The following is a 21,980-nucleotide window of genomic DNA, read 5'->3' as shown; positions in this document are numbered from 1 at the left end:
AATGTCATTGAAGTCAATGAGAGTCTTATTTTTTACATGTGTATTTTTTACACATGTATTTTTCCAAAATACATGGGCTTTTACTCCGCGTGAACAGGCCCTTAGATGTAAGCCACTGTGTGCTCTAATAAAGCAGTTGTAGTGGGATTGCCTTCATGATAAAAATTCCCATAAAAAAGACAGTTAAATGTTACCAACAGTAAGGCATTTACGTTTTTAAACAAGTTGCCCATGCAAGCTGTGCCATCTGACATCAGGCAAGGAAAGACTCAACTGCACATTGGGCAGAACAGTTTCAAGCACTCCCTGAGTATCATGTATCACAATACTTGCTGGGTATTGGATAGCGGCCTCAAAAACTACCGCCCAGCACGCAGTTATGTTCCTCCATATTGGGTAAGGAATACAAAGAAGACCTCATTGGTGAAAAATAAAAAATAAAAAAATGCTTCTAGCGCCACCTGTTGGAAGGTAGCTCCCTACAGATTCATTCTTGGCTTTCAAAACCTAACTGTATAATCTGGGAATAAGAGCTAAACCAGTATAGGGGGGTGTTCACACTTGCGCCCGTGTCCACCCATGGGGTTTCCATCCTAAGCCCTGGAGAAACTGCATAGAGGACGGTTTGCATTTGAATGGGTTTTTAAAACAAAACGCCAGTGTCCGTGTGCAGCCTCTCCGTGGGGAAACCATTTTTTTTTTTGTACACAGACACAAAGTCCTACATGTCCGACTTTGTGTCGGTGCAAAAAAAGTGGTGTCACCATGGAGACGCTGCACATGGACACTGGTGGTTTGCTTTAAAAACCCATTCAAATAAACAGGTTTTAAAGCTGACCGCAGGCAAGCCGTCCTCTGTGCAGTTTCTCCGGGGCTTAGGCCGGAAACCCCATGGATGGACAGGGGCACAAGTGTGAACGCTGCATAACTCCTCCAGAAGAAAGAGGTTCCCATCTGTTAACCTCAAAACAGCTGTCTGTGGATGGGAACCTCTTGATTCTGAAGGAGTTATAATGGAGTGGCTTCTATTCACATATTATGATTTTAGGTTTCTTTGAAAACCAGGTATTAATCTATTAGGAGATACCTTCCAATAGATGGAGGTAGAAGAAAACTCCTCTTCTTTGCCACCGAGGTCTTATTTGTATCCCTTACCCAGAATTCTTAGCAGGGCATGCATGGTCTAATAAGTCCCTGTACCAGACTCTCCCTAATGAAAGATATTACCCTTCTGTCTCCATGCTTAGTGTTAGATCAAGTGTGGAAGAATCCCTGGACACCCCCTTTTAAGGAATGCAAATGCATGTAATAAATAACTGTATATCAGAAGATGAAGAGTGAACAATCTAGAACTTGGCAGTTTAGAAGAGACAGCGATTAAGACTAGTCCCAGAAGAAAATACTGAAAGAATGAAGCATGCAAACTCTTACTGGAAATGAAGATGACATGGACTTACAGCAGCTGCATTTGTCAGGCTGGAAACAAGTCAAACACCATACACAGGAGAATTAGAAACATACATATTTCATGGAGATACTACAAAACACAATATATTAAACCCCAACGTCTTTGTAACCCAATACAAGTCTTCACCATTTTAGAATTTCAGGTGCATTAAAACTGCTATATTTATACTGTGATAATCCATGTATAATTATTGTTTGAGAGGAAATATACTTTAGGTCAATATGCTTTACAGTGGGGCAAAAAAGTATTTAGTCAGTCACCAATAGTGCAAGTTCCACCATTTAAAAAGATGAGAGGCGTCTGTAATTTACATCATAGGTAGACCTCAACTATGAGAGACAAAATGAGAAAACAAATCCAGAAAATCACATTGTCTGATTTTGTAAGAATGTATTTGCAAATTATGGTGGAAAATAAGTATTTGGTCAGTAACAAAATTTCATCTCAATACTTTGTTCTCTCTCCTTTGATGGCAATGACAGAGGTCAAACGTTTTCTGTAAGTCTTCACAAGGTTAGCACACACTGTTGTTGGTATGATGGCCCATTCCTCCATGCAGATCTCCTCTAGAGCAGTGATGTTTTGGGGCTGTCGCTTGGCAACACGGACTTTCAACTCCCTCCAAAGGTTTTCGATAGGGTTGAGATCTGGAGACTGGCTAGGCCACTCCAGGACCTTGAAATACTTCTTACAAAGCCACTCCTTCGTTGCCCTGGCGGTGTGCTTTGGATCATTGTCATGTTGAAAGACCCAGCCACGTTTCATCTTCAATGCCCTTGCTGATGGAAGGAATTTTGCACTCAAAATCTCACGATACATGGCCCCATTCATTCTTTCATGTACCCGGATCAGTCGTCCTGGCCCCTTTGCAGAGAAACAGCCCCAAAGCATGATGTTTCCACCCCCATGCTTTACAGTAGGTATGGTGTTTGATGGATGCAACTCAGTATTCTTTTTCCTCCAATCACGAAAAGTTGTGTTTCTACCAAACAGTTCCAGTTTGGTTTCATCAGACCATAGGACATTCTCCCAATACTCTTCTGGATCATCCAAATGCTCTCTAGCAAAATTCAGACGGGCCCGGACATGTACTGGCTTAAGCAGTGGGACACGTCTGGCACTGCAGGATCTGAGTCCCTGGCGGCGTAGTGTGTTACTGATGGTAGGCTTTGTTACATTGGTCCCAGCTCTCTGCAGTTCATTCACTAGGTCCCCCCGCGTGGTTCTGGGATTTTTGCTCACCGTTCTTGTGATCATTTTGACCCCACGGGGTGAGATTTTGCGTGGAGACCCAGATCGAGGGAGATTATCAGTGGTCTTGTATGTCTTCCATTTTCTAATTATTGCTCCCACAGTTGATTTCTTCAATCCAAGCTGGATGTCTATTGCAGATTCAGTCTTCCCAGCCTGGTGCAGGGCTACAATTTTGTTTCTGGTGTCCTTTGACAGCTCTTTGGTCTTCACCATAGTGGAGTTTGGAGTCTGACTGTTTGAGGGTGTGCACAGGTGTCTTTTTATACTGATAACAAGTTTAAACAGGTGCCATTACTACAGGTAATGAGTGGAGGAAAGAGGAGACTCTTAAAGAAGAAGTTACAGGTCTGTGAGAGCCAGAAATCTTGATTGTTTGTAGGTGACCAAATACTTATTTTCCACCATAATTTGAAAAAAAATTCTTACAAAATCAGACAATGTGATTTTCTGGATTTGTTTTCTCATTTTGTCTCTCACAGTTGAGGTCTACCTATGATGTAAATTACAGACGCCTCTCATCTTTTTAAGTGGTGGAACTTGCACAATTGGTGACTGACTAAATACTTTTTTGCCCCACTGTATATGGGTCGGTTCACACGTGCTGATGTGTTCCGTCCGGAAGGAGTCCGAATGAGGACCCCCGGACGAAACACAAGAGCAACTGCAAGCGATGTGCAGTTCAAGCGCACGGACCCCATAGACTATAATGGGGTCCGTGTGCTTACCGCGCACTGCCCGCACGAATCATCAGAGATATGGGAGGGGATGGGTGAGGCCAACAGGAACTGGGTTGAGGGCTTGGTTTATGAAACCCATATTTGCTGCTACGCTTTAACAAGCCAGTATGACCTCAGATACAAAATCTTTCTGTTTAATGGGTAAATAAAAGAAAACAGCTTGTCTATTTTTATTCAGTTTTAGGTTATGATAATGCACAAAATTCTCTGAGAAGTTTAACCCTGTGATGAAGTGAAAAGTCATCCATTACTGCCCACTGGTCAAACTGTCCTCATCATCAGTCGGTGGCCGGGTCCTTCTAAAGAATCCAAGCTACGAAAATCAGAGACATAGATTACATTTAGGAGACAGAGCAAATAAACCTATTCTTAGAACATTTGGCATGGAAACCAGCAAAAAAAAAGTACAGCAGGTAACGGCAGCCATTTTTTTCCCACTCACCTTCCACATGATAAATATAAACAATGCCAGGATCAGCAGCCCCCCAAGGACGCCAAGGATTATCCACCACAAGGGAATCTCTTTCTGTCCATCAGGAGTCACCCATTGGACCACTAGATCAGCCTGTGAGCAAAAGCATAGACGAGAGACAGGAATTAATCTATTGGCTGATGTGGTCGCACACCCATTTTATTATGCCGAGTACTGGGATACTTCATCATCTTTAAATCTCTACGTCATCATCTAGCTTTCTATAACATCAGAAGTAGAATATTATGTATTGCATGTATACTGTGTATGTGGCATTTAAACTGGCATACAAGACTAGTACATAAGTGGTACCAAAGCTTAATACAAACCAAGAGTCAGGACACTTACAGAGGTCTTGTTGGAGATCAAGGCTGCAGGCTGGATCCTGTAAGGGACACCTGTCACCTCAAAGTAGCCATTGGAACGCAACGTGAACTGCTGCTGTGGTCTCTGTGTAATGGGAAAAGATAACATCAAAGACAGGAGAGGGAAAAGTTTAGCAGTCTGGATGCCTTCCTTTTAAAGTGGTTTCCCATGAACATAATTGTATTTAAATTTGAAGATAATTAAAAGTTGAACATTTTTGCAAATATAAGTAATTCAAGATTTTGCAGAGTTTTAAGGATTTTCTCTAACCATCCTAGTGATGACAGTGTTTGATCATGGTCAATTGCCAATAGATATGACCATGACTACAGGAACTTCCTAGGATCAGAAACCCAGCCATAATTTCCATATTCTGGACAGGTTATCAGGCAGGCCGGGTCACAATATCATGGCTGAGTTTCAGACCATAAAAAGTTCCTGCATTCATGGTTGTATCCATTGACAACTGATCAAAACAAAAGACTATCAACCCTAAATCCTCAGGCACATGACTGAGTGTTCAGGCCGAGGCTCTTCAATGGGGGTCTGGTGCTGCATTTACATAATTATAGAGCAGGTCCTATTCTTCCCCATCATATTGGAACGGAATGGAAACCAGATGTCATCTTAGTGCATTCTGCTATAAAATCAGTACCCCCTCGGTCTGCACACTTCGTCGTGTGTTTGTAGCCATAGTTGCTTAGAAAAAAATCTTTAAAATACTGTAAAATTGTTTATTTATATTTGCAAAAATCTTTGTTCTTTTAAATTGTCTAAGCAAATTTAATTATGGTTATGTTTGTGGAAATAACCTTTAAGGCCGGGGCCTTCTTTTGCTGCAGATTTTGCGGCATTTTTTGAGCCAATCCTAGGAGTGGCTATAAAAGGAATAAGAAATATATATGATGCTCTTATACTTCAACCTTCTGCTCAACACACTTCTGACTTTGGCTCAAAAAAACACAGTCAAATCTGCAAGAAAAAAAAGCTGTGTTTCCGCAACGTGGGGCTTCAGCCTAAAGATATAATATATGTTGAAGATGGGTTGTTTATACAAAGATATACAAGTGCATCTCAGTAAATTAGAATATCATCAAAAGGGTTTTTTTTTGGTAAATCAACTGAAAAAGTGAAACAAATATATTATATTGAGTCATTACAAATAGAGTGAACTTTTTCAAGTGTTTCTTTCTGTTAATGTTGATGATTATGGCTTACAGCCAAGGAAAACCCAAAAGTCAATATCTCAGAAGATTAGAATAATTAACCCAAAACAGCTGCAAAGGCTTCCTAAGCATTTAAAAAGGTCCCTTAGTCTGGTTCAGTAGGCAACACAATCATGGGGAAGACTGTTGACTTGACAGATGTCCAGAAGGCAGTCACTCACACACTCCACATGGAGGGTAAGCCATAAAAGCACACAGTAGGAGAGCCAAATACTTTAAATTTCCCTACCTTGAGGAAGCTGGAGACCCACAGAACAGAGTCAAGTTTAAGCGTTGCTCTCTGCCCTTTTTCCATATCCTGAATGACACACTTTATCTCCCAGCAGGTCGAATTATAACAATTCTGAAACAAAAAATTAAAACATTATAGAAATCTACAAAATGTCCACCAGCTGCCAGAGCCCCTAAAGATAATACACATACCGTATACTCTAGTATAGGCCGAATTTTTCAGCACAGTTTTTGTACTGAAAAAGCTCCCCTCGGCTTATACTCGAGTCAAGCAAAAAAATGTTTTATTTTTTTTGAGGGGGGGGAGGGGGGGTCTATGACCAGCCACAATAGTAATGTATAGAATATCCCATAAAATAGTGGGAAAAAAAAAGAAGCTTTAACAAAAATATAATAAAAACATAAAGTAAATAAAAGTTCTAAATCACTCCTTTCCCTAGAATACATATAAAAGTAGGAAATGACTGTGAAACACAAACACATTAGGTATCCCTGTGTCTGAAAGTGCCCGGTCTACTAAATATAGGGTATCTACAGTGCTCCTGTTCCATCGGGAAGGGGTTAATAGGAGCACTGCAGATACCTTATATTCAGCCAGGCTGAATTCTAAGTGGGGGAAAATAACCCAGTCCTCAAGCTCAGGGAAGGGGCAGACAGACAACCAAAACACCCCTTCCCCTTTCCCAGAATCCAGCAACTACTGCAACCAAAAACGCCGACCATTTTAATTTTTTAAATTTTCCAGTAGCTGCTGCATTCCCCCCCCCCCCCCCCCCGACCTCGGCTTATACTCGAGTCAATAAGTTTTCCCAGTTTTTTTGTGGTAAAATTAGGGGCCTCGGCTTATATTCGGGTCGGCTTATACTCGAGTATATACGGTAAGTAGCTAACGCTAGATTCACACTTGCGTTGGGGACCCAAAACACGGAAACCCAATCTGCTTAAAAAGTGGTTACCTGCAGAAACCCGATAGACTATAATGGGGTTTCCATGCTGGGTTTCCACACTGTTTCTGCCTGGGTAGAATGGAATGGGGACGGAATCTTAGAGTGGTCACCATATGCAGGTGTGACCAAATCCTTAGTAAGTCACAAAAGGAAGGTATTTGATAGGAGCACATAGGTCAGTCCTCTTCTCTATTCACCATATTCCACCCCACCTTACTTCCCAGTCCAGACACTACATGCATATGTATATGCTCGACGGGCATAAAGAAAGAGGGTGCCCATACACATACCTACACAGAGGTTCTTAGCTATTACTGTCTGCCTCTGGTATTTGCTAGTTTTTTTTTTATCTTCTGCACTTACCAACAGAATGGGTAGTTTAGGATGGTGACCATGTTCTGTGGTGGTTTGGTTTTCAGGTTCTGTCATCACAACTTTGTGTTCATCTCTCGGCAATTCTCTTCTATTCACTCTATGACTATCTGCTTTGCTGACTGGGGCTGCAGTTGGAAGCATGAGCTTAAAAAAAACATGAAAAAGGTTAGAATCACATATTTATCAAGAGATTAGCTAAATAATCCGTGGAGGCAGCAGTGAACTGGATAGACACTAACATTACAGATGTGATGTATGGATAGAAAGGGAAGCTGAACCTTCACAAATGTCTACTGTAAGAAAAGGACCTAAAACCAGCCTTAGCTTAAGGTCCCATGTAGTATCCAACAGAAAGGAAACCTCTGTGGACTTTCAGCTTCAATTATATCTATAGGGAAACCGCCAGCATTTCCGTAGGTTTAATTGATTTCCAAATTACATTGAAAAATTAATGCTAATCATAAATAAATATATAGAGTTCATCTATAGGTCTTGAAAAATTCATTAAACCTCCCACATAGAGCTATATATATATATATATATATATATATATATATACAGTCCTATGAAAAAGTTTGGGCACCCCTATTAATCTTAATCATTTTTAGTTCTAAATATTTTGGTGTTTGCAGCAGCCATTTCAGTTTGATATATCTAATAACTGATGGACACAGTAATATTTCAGGATTGAAATGAGGTTTATTGTACTAACAGAAAATGTGCAATATGCATTAAACCGAAATTTGACCAGTGCAAAAGTATGGGCACCTCAACAGAAAAGTGACATTAATATTTAGTAGATCCTCCTTTTGCCTCTAGTCACTTCCTGTAGATTTTCATCAGTTCCTGGATCCTGGATGAAGGTATTTTGGACCATTCCTCTTTACAAAACAATTCAAGTTCCGTTAAGTTTGATGGTCACCGAGCATGGATAGCCCACTTCAAATCATCCCACAGATGTTCAATGATATCCAGGTCTGGGGACTGGGATGGCCATTCCAGAACATTGTAATTGTTCCTCTGCATGAATGCCTGAGTCGATTTGGAGCGGTGTTTTGGATCATTGTCTTGCTGAAATATCCATCCCCGGCGTAACTTCAACTTTGTCACTGATTCTTGAACATTATTCTCAAGAATCTGCTGATACTGAGTGGAATCCATGCGACCCTCAACTTTAACAAGATTCCCGATGCCGGCATTGGACACAGAGCCCCAAAGCATGATGGAACCTCCACCAAATTTTACAGTGGGTAGCAAGTGTTTTTCTTGGAATGCTGTTTTTTTTTTGGACGCCATGCATAACGCCTTTTTGTATGACCAAACAACTCAATCTTTGTTTCATCAGTCCACAGGACCTTCTTCCAAAATGAAGCTAGCTTGTCCAAATGTGCTTTTGCATACCTCAGGAGACTCTGTTTGTGGTGTGCTTGCAGAAACGGCTTCTTTCTCATCACTCTCCCATACAGCTTCTCCTTGTGCAAAGTGCGTTGTATTGTTGACCGATGCACAGTGACACCATCTGCAGCAAGATGTTGCTGCAGCTCTTTGGAGGTGGTCTGTGGATTGTCCTTGACTGTTCTCACCATTCTTCTTCTCTGCCTTTCTGATATTTTTGTTGGCCTGCCATTTCTGGGCTTAACAAGAACTGTCCCTGTGGTCTTCCATTTCCTTACTATGTTCCTCACAGTGGAAACTGACAGGTTAAATCTCTGAGACAACTTTTTGTATCCTTCTCCTGAATAACTATGTTGAACAATCTTTGTTTTCAGATCATTTGAGAGTGGGCTGTCCATGCTCGGCGACCATCAAACTTAACTGAACTTGAATTGTTTTGTAAAGAGGAATGGTCCAAAATACCTTCATCCAGGATCCAGGAACTGATTAAAAGCTACAGGAAGCGACTAGAGGCTGTTATCTTTGCAAAAAGAGGATCTACTAAATATTATTGTCACTTTTCTGTTGAGGTGCCCATACTTTTGCACCGGTCAAATTTTGGTTTAATGCATATTGCACATTTTCTGTTAGTACAATAAACCTCATTTCAATCCTGAAATATTACTGTGTCCATCAGTTATTAGATATATCAAACTGAAAGGGCTGTTGCAAACACCAAAATATTTAGAACTAAAAATGATTAAGATTAATAGGGGTGCCCAAACTTTTTCATAGGACTGTATATATATATATATAGTGGCATGCAAAAGTTTGGACACCCCTCATCAAAATGACTGCAAACGTGAATAGTTAAGCAAAGTCAAGATGAAATGATCTTTAACAGGCATAAAGTTAAAGATTAAATACTCTTTTCTATAATTTTATCCAATATGAGTAGAGACTGACCAAGTGGCACAATAATGTAGTCATATCTGTTATTCAAATAATGCGTCTCTGGTGTAAACCACTCCTCTGATTAAATATTTAAATATATCAAAAAAAGAAAAAACAAGCCCAATGTACATAAATTATATATATATACAGTCCTATGAAAAAGTTTGGGCACCCCTATTAATCTTAATCATTTTTAGTTCTAAATATTTTGGTGTTTGCAACAGCCATTTCAGTTTGATATATCTAATAACTGATGGACACAGTAATATTTCAGGATTGAAATGAGGTTTATTGTACTAACAGAAAATGCGCAATATGCATTAAACCAAAATTTGACCGGTGCAAAAATATGGGCACCTCAACAGAAAAGTGACATTAATATTTAGTACATCCTCCTTTTGCAAAGATAACAGCCTCTAGTCGCTTCCTGTAGCTTTTAATCAGTTCCTGGATCCTGGTTGAAGGTATTTTGGACCATTTCTTTCTACAAAACAATTCAAGTTCAGTTAAGTTAGATGGTCGCCGAACATGGACAGCCCGCTCTCAAATGATCTGAAAACAAAGATTGTTCAACATAGTTGTTCAGGGGAAGGATACAAAACGTTGCCTCAGAGATTTAACCTGTCAGTTTCCACTGTGAGGAACATAGTAAGGAAATGGAAGACCACAGGGACAGTTCTTGTTAAGCCCAGAAGTGGCAAAATATCAGAAAGGCAGAGAAGAAGAATGGTGAGAACAGTCAAGGACAATCCACAGACCACCTCCAAAGAGCTGCAGCATCATCTTGCTGCAGATGGTGTCACTGTGCATCAGTCAGCATTACAGCGCACTTTGCACAAGGAGAAGCTGTATGGGAGAGTGATGAGAAAGAAGCCGTTTCTGCACGTACGCCACAAATAGAGTTGCCTGAGGTATGCAAAAGCACATTTGGAGAAGCCAACTTCATTTTGGAAACAAAGATTGAGTTGTTTGGTTATAAAAAAAGGCGTTATGCATGGCGTCCAAAAAGAAACAGCATTCCAAGAAAAACACTTGCTACCCACTGTAAAATTTGGTGGATTTGGTGGAGGTTCCATCATGCTTTGGGGCTGTGTGGCCAATGCCGGCACCGGGAATCTTGTTAAAGTTGAGGGTCGCATGGATTCCACTCAGTATCAGCAGATTCTTGAGAATAATGTTCAAGAATCAGTGACGAAGTTGAAGTTACGCCGGGGATGGATATTTCAGCAAGACAATGATCCAAAACACTGCTCCAAATCAACTCAGGCATTCATGCAGAGGAACAATTACAATGTTCTGGAATGGCCATCCCAGTCCCCAGACCTGAATATCATTGAACATCTGTGGGATGATTTGAAGCGGGCTGTCCATGCTCGGCGACCATCTAACTTAACTGAACTTGAATTGTTTGTCCAAAATACCTTTATCCAGGATCCAGGAACTGATTAAAAGCTACAGGAAGCGACTAGAGGCTGTTATCTTTGCAAAAGGAGGATCTACTAAATATTAATGTCACTTTTCTGTTAAGGTGTCCATACTTTTGCACCGGTCAAATTTTGGTTTAATGCATATTGCACATTTTCTGTTAGTACAATAAACCTCATTTCAATCCTGAAATATTACTGTGTCCATCAGTTATTAGATATATCAAACTGAAATGGCTGCTGCAAACACCAAAATATTTAGAACTAAAAATGATTAAGATTAATAGGGGTGCCCAAACTTTTTCATAGGACTGTATATATATAATTATTTACGTAGTACAATTATTTACTTGTTTCTTTCTTTTTCTTTTTTTACAGTACCTGTAGCCCCTAAAGAAATTGTTATTTTATGTATTATTTTTAGACTAATATATATATACACAGTGGCTTGCAAAAGTTTGGACACCCGTTGTCAAAATTACTGTTAAAGGGCTCTATCATTGGGAAAAGTCATTTTTAACTAATCACATCCTTGCATAACCTTTAGAAAGGCTATTCCACATGTACCTTTTGTATGTAAATCGCCTCAGTGGTTTTTGAATGAGCCCGTTTTTATCCAAATGCCAATTAGCCTCTCGATGCACCCTGGAAGTCTCATAGTGCACCCTTTGCCTATTCTTTCATATGTATGTATACAGCATAGGCTGTTGATGACTCAGCTTCCTGTTTGCACACACATATAGGAGAGAATAGGAGAGAGGAGGCTGCTGGGAACTTCCTGTGCTGGCTGAAAGCTCATTAGCATATGAATAAAAATTGGCTCATTCAAAAACCACTGCGGCAATTTACATACAGAAGATAGGTGTGGAATAGCCTTTCTAAAGGCTATGCATGTATGTGAGTCGCCACGACTCGGCCTATGTAGATTCACGGTGCGAGCAGGCCCGACACCGGGGACGGCAGCGCCTTGAAAAAGGGGAGTTTTAAGCAAAAATGGATGAAATTAAAATAAAGAAAAATAAAAGTTTGTCGTGACGCCAGTTGGGGTTTCGGCTTGAGGTGAAGCCGGGCACTGTAGATAGGGCCTCTGGGAATAAGTGGTGATGCAGTGCCAGATGTTATACCCTCCCCAACCAGGGCAGGTTCCAGGGCCAGATGATGTAGGTGAGGAAGGGATGATTTCCAGGAGTAACAGAGGATCGATGATCAATAAAGGAATACAGTCCAAACAGGGGTTAACCAAACACTTACAGTTTACTTCTGTAGTCAGCAGGAGATAACAGATGTTACAGGAGGATTCACATTGCTCCAGTATAGTGAGATGCCAGTCTCCCCTTTTACCACTAGTATGATTCAGCCTTCCATTGCTGCTCTAACTCTCTAATAGATTTCCTCTGGTCCTGGGTTCCAGGAACTCAGAGGTTAAGTACTACCGGGTAGATCCCCCTTCTGGACAGCAGGTAACGCGAGTTCTTTGGGATGCTGGATGCACTCACCCCAACTCTGTATGTTACTGAGCCTCCAGGAATCTTGCATTCACTAGGCCTTGGTCCAGTGAGTCTCTCAATGTTCTTAGTGTTTCTCACACTAGTTAGGAATTGATGGTCCTATGACTGCAGCTCCGTCCCTGCAAGGTCTTGTCCCACCTCTGCAGGTCTCCGGCCTCCTGTGCTATCACACCATGTGGCTTGCAGCACACACTGCACCTCCACACACCTCTCCTCTCTCCTACACAGTACACAGTATAGATCACATAAGATGACATTTGTAGTGACCCACTCTGTGGGGCGCTACATATGCGCTTAGTTAAAATGATTTTTTCCAATGATAGAGCCCCTTTAAAGTAAACAGTTAAGAAAGTTACATAAACATTAAAGATGACACATTCTCAATGTACTTTTGGGGAAAAAAATATTTTCATATTTTACATTTTCAACATAAGAAAAAAATTAAAATGGACAAATGCAAAATTTTGGGCACCCTGCATGATTAGTACCTAGTAGCACACCCTTTGGTAAATATCACAGCTTGTACAGGCTTTTTGTAGCCAGCCAAGAGTCTTTAAATTCTTATTTGAGGGATTTTCCATTTCCGTGAGATTTCTGGGTCGTCTTGCATGCTTTTAAGGTCTAGATGCAGATTTTCAATATTGTTCAGATCAGGGGACTGTGAGGACCATGGTAAAACCCTAAGCTTGTGTCATTTTAGGTAGTCTATGATGGATTTTGATGTGTGTTTAGGATTATTATCCATTTTTAGAAGCCGTCCTCCTCCTCCTCTTTTTAATTTCCGTTTTTGTACAGATGGTGTTATGTTTGCCTCAGGAGTTTCCTGATATTTCATTGAATACATTCTTCCCTCTACCTGTCAAATGTTCCCTGTGCCATTGGCTGCAACACAACCCCAAAGCATGATTGATCCATCCCCATGCTTAATGGTTGGAGAAATGTTCTTTCCCTGAAATTCTGTGCCCTTTTTTCTCCAAACATATCTTTGATCATTGTGGCCACAGAGTTTTATTTTAACCTCCTCGGTCCACAGGACTTGTTTCCAAAAAGGCATCAGGCTTGTTTAGATGTTCTTTTGTAAACTTCTGACGCTGAATTTATATGGTGAGGATGCAGGAGAGGTTTTCTTCTGATGACTCTTCCATGAAGACCATATTTGTGTAGGTATAACTGAACAGCAGAACAATGTACCATAACTCTAGAGTTTGCTAAATCTTCCTGAAGGTCTTTTGCAGTCAAGCAGGGGTTCTGATTTGCCAGTCTGGTAATCCTATGAGCAGCTGTCTCTGAATTTTTTCTTGGTCTTCCAGACCTTATCTTAACTTCCTGTAACTGCCATTTCTTAATTATATTTGTTACTGAGGAAAGGGCAACTTGAATACGCATTGCTATCTTCTTATGACCTTCTCCTGCTTTTTGGGCCTCCACCATTGTCTTTTTCAAAGTGCTAGGCAGCTGCTTAGAAGAACTCACGGTTGCTGTATTTGGCACAAGGTTAGAGGAGGCTGGGCATTTATAAAGCTGTAAAATTTACATCACTTGACCTTTTCTAACAATGATGGTGAACAACCCCTATCCCTAACTGGCTATCGAAGGTCTGAAACCTTGGTCAAAGTTATCTGAGTACACACAATCTACAAAGGTCCACAAAAGTTTGCAAGATACTCCCTTTTCAATCTAAAATTGTACTCAAACAAAATTATTATTATTATTATTATTATTATTATTTATTTATATAGCACCATTGATTCCATGGTGCTTTACATTTGGAGGTTACATACAATACACAGAATATACAGGTAGATATAATACTAACAATGACCGATTGGCACAGTGGGGTAGATGGCCCTGCCTGCGAGGGCTTACAATCTATGAGGGAAGATATGACTACATTATTGTGCCACTTGGTCAGTCTATACAGTGTTCCATACCAATGTTTTTTTTAATTATTTGGTTGTCTTCTGCTAGATGTGATAGGTCCTGGGTAACGCAGGAGCCTACAGTACAGATTTCTACTTCTAATGCCCTTATTAGAACAACCTCATAAGTTGAGCGACCTACATCATGGACTGACATTCCACTACTCAGAAGGTACTACTCTTTGGCATGCCCTTTGTGTTTCTCTTGCTTGTGAAAGACTGGTTGTCCTTTGAGAAAGCAATGTAAAGCTCAGATAAGTGCTAACGTGTCATAAGATGGAGGGGTTCACTAACCTGTAGATCGTTGATTGTTGACACGGATGAACATTTCATGTTGTCATCAACCATCAGACTGAACGGGTACAGAAACAGCTCGCCTTCGTAGTATTGGGGGCTTTGAATCACTAGTTGAACATGGACAGTCCCTGGTCCACCATTGTGGAGCTATCCAAAAATATGCAATCACTATCAGTACAACACATAAGATATTATAATGCCAATTATTCTAAAAGGGGCTAACTTGTGAAGACAACCCCTATCCAAATGTCTTATTAGGGTTTATGGCCATCATGTGGGGGTCTTCACTCAAGACACTAATTTAAACTAAGATGAGCAGAACATCCCAAGTTGTAGGACGGGTACTGCCAATAGACATCTATGAGTTGTAGGACGGGTACTGCCAATAGACATCCATTTAGTCAACATTAGGTTGTGCAGGCAGTCAAGGGCAGTTGTTATTAACACCACAGTAGGTTTACCTCATAGATCTGAGTCACCATTTCTCCTCTATCACTGGGATTTTTTGAATCCTCTTTGAGTTCCCAGTTGGGTAAAGGGAGAATGACCTCTGCGGGGTGAATGCTCCTATATCAAGGGGGAAAATCATCAAGAAGAAAATCATCAACGTGTACATTATGGGCACTTACTATCCCAGCAGCCATGTCCAATCTTTAAGAGACCCCAGGGTGAATAACATATAAGAAAGGAGGTCTGCTAATAGTGAAAATCTTGCACATGAACTGCATTCTGAAAATGCAGCACAAGTCTATCCAAATGAACAAGGCTGAACTGTAATTCCAAACATGAGCAATAAGCAATTGTGGCGCTACTGAAGAGATAAAGGGCAGTGCTGTTTTTCTCATCCAATGCAAAATTGTATGTTTTACTAACATGTTATGGATCAATGTTTCTATATATTTTTTACCGAAGTCAATGCTAAATTGTATAATATTAGGCTTTGCGCAGAATATCCGCACTACAAGTTTGCTATGAACAATAGGTATGTCCAGCTATAAGAACATCTCTTATAAACATACTCACCCCCTGAGATCAAGTGACATTTTCACTATGATGTCCAAGTTTACCCAAACTATTGGGCTGCTTGAATTGAGACTGTTTCGGCTAGAATTAAAGAAAAGAGAATGAATATTCATTTTAAATGCCACTGTTCAGACAGATATATAACTATCCTTTACATTCACGGTAATAGGGCTGATCTGTTGTACCAGACATAGGCAACAAGTAAAAGTAAGACTCTTTCTGAAAAATAATATTATATTTTATAATCTGATACAAACCCGTTAATTCTCAAGTTCACCAATAGTAAATGAGCAGAACATTTGGTAACAGACAGGTTACACTGGGTTATAGTGAATGAGTTTATGCCTTGCCTTAAATATACAACATAACAATAAGTATTTTCTCAAAAGGACCCTAGGGGTCACATTAAAAAAAAAATCACAATAGAACCCCCACACACACACACAAAATAATACATAGTTAAACTACCTGGCACCCTGTATTTTTATTTTTCTTCTACAGTTCTTGCGATTCTTATTTCCATTCCTGTAAAATGACCATCAGCTGCTCACGCCACTCTGTTAATGTCACTGTGCTTTGTAGTCTGAGACACTCCCCCTGCTGGAATAACAGAGAATGGGGCAACTATCTCAGACTATCAAAGCACAGTGTGCACAGAGTGTTCTGAGAAGCTGGAGGCCATTTTATAGAAAATAAGAGGAGAGTAACCGTGGGCACATGAAAAAGGAGAGTGCCAGATATTTTACCAATGTGTTATGTACTTATTGTAAAATTGTTATTGTGATCTGATCAGTCCCTTTAATGTAACTTAGACACCACGGCATGAGATCACTCACAAACCTGGGCCTCACCTCTTTATCTGCATAGGGAAGGAGATGTTACTTCCACTCTCTTCCAGGTTACTGATGGTCAGCTGTAGTGCAGCAGGTATCTACATTATATGGGGGAAACAGCAGAAAAGACTGATTGACTCAACAACCAGTAGTCAGGAACCAAGAAACACTGATGACTGGGCAACCTAGATCTGTATATGGACTCTTCTAGCTGCACAAAAACATTGGACCAGCCGCCATGACACAAGATACAGGGCTACCAGAAATGTCAGGCCTGGTTCACATCTGCTTGGGGACCACCTGAACGGAATACCGAACGTATTGACAAGCGGACAGCAATTAAAGTATATGAACCCCAGGACGGTCATTCCACGTCATTGGCGTAGCTCGGTGGTTCCCTCCCTGTTGGAGTGGCTCCAGGAATTCCTCCTCATTAGAAGGATGGAGGCTATTGTAGCGGAGGACCTCTAGATTCGTCTAAATTCGAGACCCTCTGGCGGCCGTGGATTGTGTTTCAAGATTCGACTGAGTTCTCTTCGCTTTTTCCTTAACCCTTTTTTCCGGTGGTTCTCCTTTTGGGGTCTTTAAGTGTCTTTCGTTCCACTTTTCTTCTTCTGTCTCGCTCTGTTCCTCTTTTCTGAGTTAGATGTTGTGCTCCTTCCCCCCCTTTCGTTTCCTGTCCTCGTGGTGTCTTGTCTTCCCCTAGTTCTGTGTTGTTCTGGTGCTGCTCCTGGGGCTGTGTTGTGTCTGCAGTTTTTCCCTTTGATTTGTTTTGATTTGTGCTCTGCTGGCACTTATGCCTCTCGTTTAGCCCATTTGGGGCACTATTTTGCTGTTTTTCTGTTATTGCACTTGCTTTTGGTTAGTCTTCTTTTTGTTATTTTGTGATATACTGTGTTTGTTTCTTTATTTTGAAAATTTCAATAAAATTCAGTTTACACCTAAAGTATATGAACCCCATAGACTATAATGGGGTCCATGTGTTTTCCGCGCGGTGCCCGCATGAGTCATACAGGGAAGAAAATAGTTCTTGACTCATAGAAAACACACGGACTCCATTATAGTCTATGGGTCCATGTGCTTTCATTGCTCACCGCCTTTTTAATGTGTTCGGTATTCCTTTCAGGTGGTCCTCATGTGGACTCCCCGAATGGATTACTGAACGCAGATGTGAACCAGGCCTAAGACTTTTATCTATCATTCTCCATTCTTTTCAAATATCTTGCAAATATCATGGCTTTTGGTCCTGCCAGATTTATCACCATTTAAGACAGTGTTCTACAAGCTGGCATAGATTTCAGTATCAGCACATGGGCTGCCAGAGGATGCATCTCATCATGGACATCATAAACTAATTATAAAGTAAATGCATTCTCCACCAGTTATAAAATCTACCATATAATAGATAGGAGCACAGCTTGTTATAAGACACAGCCCTGATAATTATTGCAAGCCTCAGATGGTTCCCACTGAATAACTGCAAGTAGAGATATCAAACTATAAGAATTAATACATTCTCCAGGATCCCCACATTTGATAGAACTCACCTCTGTCCCTTGCTTCATGGGATTCCCCAGCTCACAAATAACAAGTTCAGTCTCATTTGCTTTTCTGGGGGCACACATTATTTTCTCCTAGAAAAACATTAAATAAACTATTATTCAATGAGATATTACAATTATTATCACTTGAATAGGGCTGAGCCGATATAACCTAAGGGCAAGCATCAGACTGGGGTGCCTAGGACCCACCAGTAAAATGTATTCTGAGGTCACGCTATACAGTTACATACAGATATTACCTGAAACTTGTTCACAAATTTCTAAAATGCCATCAAAATCAATGTATTCTTTTCAATAGCAGCTTGCTGTCTACTCCCTGTGACTGAATGTTTATGTCCTGGGGTCCATGAGTGTCGTGCTGCCTGGTTCTTGCCTTGGACCAAGGCTCTTTTAGCTATGTGAGTCGGGCATATGGGCCCACACAGCAGCAGACCTCAGCCAGCAGCAAGATGATTTTTGATTGGGGTCTCTGCAGAATGCCTGAGAGGATGGGGTCTGGGGAGGAAGAATACTGGTTGGCTTGACTCTACACCTAGATGTCACCTCAGCCGCCCACTGGGTCTACAGTATATAAAAATAAATTGGGTAATTTCTTAAGTAATCTACCCTATATTATGCTGACACATAGCCTGGTTGAGATGCTGTACAATTAAGTACTGGGCTATCTCCCATAGAAATGAATGTGCCAATCAGGTATGTGCACTACAGCACCATAGAGACTGGGGGACCTCCATTCTCATGATCAGCTGGGGTTTCAGTGACGGGATCCCAGTGATCAGACCCTTATTCCATATTCTGTAGCTATAGGATAGGTAGTGTTAATCAAAAAATCCCTTTCACGGTTTACTACACAAGTCTTCCTTCCCATGAAGCCTTTATAACATGGGATATTCTTTTCCATCCTCAATTTCTGAAAACCATAATGTTTGTATTTACTGTTGTGAACTTGTTTATTGCAGAACAGGTAGTATTTTTAGTTGCACCATTGTATACATAATATATTAAATATAGAGATTTATGTGCATACATCATATGATATAATTACATGCTAATTGGATTCTGCAGGATGGATACAATTAAAGTGATAGCACTTTTTTTTTTTGTTGGTTTTGACTACATTTGCACAAGAAAAATAATGTGTTTTCTATCACAATACTCTCAAAGGTAGGTTTTGTTTTGTTTTTTCAGTCAGCATAGTTGTGTGAAGACTTGTTTTTCTAGTTTTTTACTTCTTTTGCCCAATAAAAAAACACTTGTGCTCGTGTAACACGTGTAACTCCCATTTTGTTTATTGATTTAGGAAATGTGGTGAACATTTTTGTAATATACTTTATTAACCTATGAAACTTTCTTTTAATAGAAAACAGGCTGAAAAGTTCCCATTAGCAATGTATTAACTAAGCTTTGCCAGGGAGACTCTCTCTGTACACCTGTACTCAATGCAGGGGGAAGGGGGGGATAGTCACTTCAAATAGCTGGATCTCCGGTTTTATAATACCTAGAAAAGCACTGGCTATAACACAACCTGAGATATCATCATATTCACAGCACAATATTCTTTCCCTACCAACAGCTCAGTTAGAGGGTGAACCACCAGGGCCACCTGTCGGCACTACGTTTGACTATGGAGCCTAGTCAAACATGGCCTGTTTTTCATTAGAGAGGAAGTTACATAGGTTAATCAAGAATATTACAAAAAATTTCACCAAACACCCTTGACACAATAGCAGAAAAAAAATGGGAGTTACACTTTAAAGTTGTACATGGGCTTCATATTTTCAAGACAAGCTATAGGTCTTATTAGTACCATATGGGGTAGATATCTTTGCTCACTTTTTAGCCCATTTTTGAAGATAAACAGTCAGGAATGGAATTCTCTCAATTCTCCCAACAATGGGACCCTGGATGTCATTTACATCCACAATTATGTGGTGGTCACAGCACACAGTTCATGTCTGGCATATATGGGGAAGGGGTTAACAACTTTGAAAAGTAACTTACCTTAGTTTCACTTAAGACCTGCATGTAGTGTGCCCCAGATGGAAGCCAGATGTAGAGTTCAGCTTCATAAGCCCCTTCTCCAAGGTTTCCAGCATGGAAATGGATTTGTGCAAGGTTATCAATTCCAATGACAAGAGGCTCTTCACTCCTTGGAAACGTAATAGAAACAAATCAGTCACCTAGGCAGAATATTACTTTTTTGCAAATACGCTCAATCAGATGGGATAACCTGAACTTATTTTAGTCCATACACTCAATGAATCAAGTTGTCGGATGCTCTAAGCACATCATTTTAGCCAAAGATGACTCAACCACCCAAAGACACACTTGTTACCATTGCCCCAACCCCAAATTGTCATATTTCTCCAAGACTATGGAATCGTAATTATCAGCAGAACTCACCAGTTTGCCTTTAGATAAAGGTCTGGTATACAGATATTGTCTTCACCACAGTCTAAAAGGATATGGATCTAGAATACAAAAAGTAAAGTAAGTCAGGCAGTGCAAGAAGATAACTAAGAGGACAACTACCAAGGGGCCCACCAACCTAAAGCTAAAGATAGTAAGGATGTGTAGGCATTAACTTGTGTTGCGTCTCATGGACTGTAGCTGCAGTAGGGATATAGTTGTCAGATTTACTACTTCCCAAGGTATGAGCAAGGTCTTAGAGTCAACAGAAAAAGGGATTACAGTATTTTCTGTGCCCTCTTGTTATATAATGTACTAAGATCACACATTGTATGAACCAGACTTTGACAGAAGATTCTCAAGGGACCAGAGGTAGACTTGTATTATGACTTGCTGAAGCATCCTTGTTAGCAGCAAGACATCTCACAATCACGTCTGGTTGCCATGCCTGGATCATCAATAGGCAAAGCAGTCCCTGTTCTGTAGGCATACTGTATTTCCCATTCCATTTATAGTCTACCAGGGTGTAGTAAATACCCATGTCATCTCCACGTCTTACCTGCTCCTGAAGAAAGGTGCTTCCGTGTATTATTGGAGGCAAGACACTTGTAGGTTGTATGGCCAAACTGAAGTTGACACTAACAACTATAGGACTAAGTTTATCCTTAAACTCTGATTCATCCTGTAAGAATCAATGATAGGCATATTACAGCAGCTATTAATATATTTATCTATTACTAGATGCCCGATACATACCCTCAGGTAGGCTGTGACATTACTGCAAACAGGTGCCCCATTATCCTTCACTACAATAGACATTGTTTCTCTAGATGTTGAAGAATCAATGAAGATGGTTCTACGGAGAACTCTGCTCTTCTGGCTGTCCAACTGAATGTCAGCTAGGAGATCTGAAACATTGGGAGCGAAAAAATTTTTAATGGAAGGAGAGCCAAGCTGTGGCTTGCTTCTCCCATTCCACAGAGTATGTGGACCTTTGCATGTATGCCATCATTATAGGGCCTATGGAATTGTAAAGCGAAGACGGTCCAATGACCACATTTTTCTTTTCCCTCCCAAGGAAAAATAAAAATTCTATTCACAGTTGCATGGCAAGTCCATCATGAAGTATGTATAGCCAATTACATGGATAAAAGAAATATGATCTTACTTAATGTCTTGGGCAGGCTTCTTCCTGAGGCTTGCACACAGATGGTCACAACAAAGCTGAGAAAGAGGGAAACACAGTCATTGTCATTTCTAAGATTGGCTCTTTCTCTGGCTTGTATCTTACAGGGGAATTATAACAGCTTATATGGACTGTAGACCACGCATTGACTGGTATATGATATTGTAATAAATTCAAGAAAGGTAAGAATAACATCATTTTGAAGGTTTACTATCTCTTATTGTAAAACTTTAGAACAATGCAGGTTTAGTCCATATCTTACACATTACACTACACGTTATACATTACATGCCAACCAAATAGGCCTAAGGTGGAATGAGGTCACGCTAACATCCTCATGGTTCTTAAGAAAGCTCTTTATTTAGAAAATTACAAACCCAGACAAATTTTATTTCTTCTTTTTCAGTCACAAATT

The 21,980-nt window shown here is 40.4% G+C and overlaps 1 protein-coding gene across 1 annotated transcript in view; it reads right to left on the bottom strand.

The window, feature by feature from the left end:
• Window positions 1–3,613: 3,613 nt before the first annotated feature.
• Window positions 3,614–21,980, bottom strand: part of ITGA2B (integrin subunit alpha 2b) — a 35,727-nt gene continuing 17,360 nt past the window's right edge. Inside the window, exons 17-31 of the mRNA XM_075278399.1 lie at window positions 21,548–21,603; window positions 21,136–21,287; window positions 20,939–21,061; window positions 20,374–20,441; window positions 19,972–20,119; window positions 17,956–18,042; window positions 16,427–16,506; window positions 15,576–15,656; window positions 15,014–15,119; window positions 14,550–14,699; window positions 7,065–7,220; window positions 5,753–5,866; window positions 4,280–4,381; window positions 3,902–4,024; window positions 3,614–3,772 (exon numbers count right to left, since the gene is read on the bottom strand). Of these exons, the coding sequence (XP_075134500.1) occupies window positions 3,707–3,772; window positions 3,902–4,024; window positions 4,280–4,381; window positions 5,753–5,866; window positions 7,065–7,220; window positions 14,550–14,699; window positions 15,014–15,119; window positions 15,576–15,656; window positions 16,427–16,506; window positions 17,956–18,042; window positions 19,972–20,119; window positions 20,374–20,441; window positions 20,939–21,061; window positions 21,136–21,287; window positions 21,548–21,603 (1,612 nt within the window). The 3' untranslated portion in view covers window positions 3,614–3,706. The remainder of the gene's footprint in view (window positions 3,773–3,901; window positions 4,025–4,279; window positions 4,382–5,752; window positions 5,867–7,064; window positions 7,221–14,549; window positions 14,700–15,013; window positions 15,120–15,575; window positions 15,657–16,426; window positions 16,507–17,955; window positions 18,043–19,971; window positions 20,120–20,373; window positions 20,442–20,938; window positions 21,062–21,135; window positions 21,288–21,547; window positions 21,604–21,980) is intronic.

This window comes from Leptodactylus fuscus, chromosome 6 (assembly GCF_031893055.1).
Source record: "Leptodactylus fuscus isolate aLepFus1 chromosome 6, aLepFus1.hap2, whole genome shotgun sequence".
In the NCBI taxonomy this organism is placed as follows: Eukaryota; Metazoa; Chordata; class Amphibia; order Anura; family Leptodactylidae; genus Leptodactylus; species Leptodactylus fuscus.
This window is presented reverse-complemented; position numbering and strand designations above follow the sequence as displayed.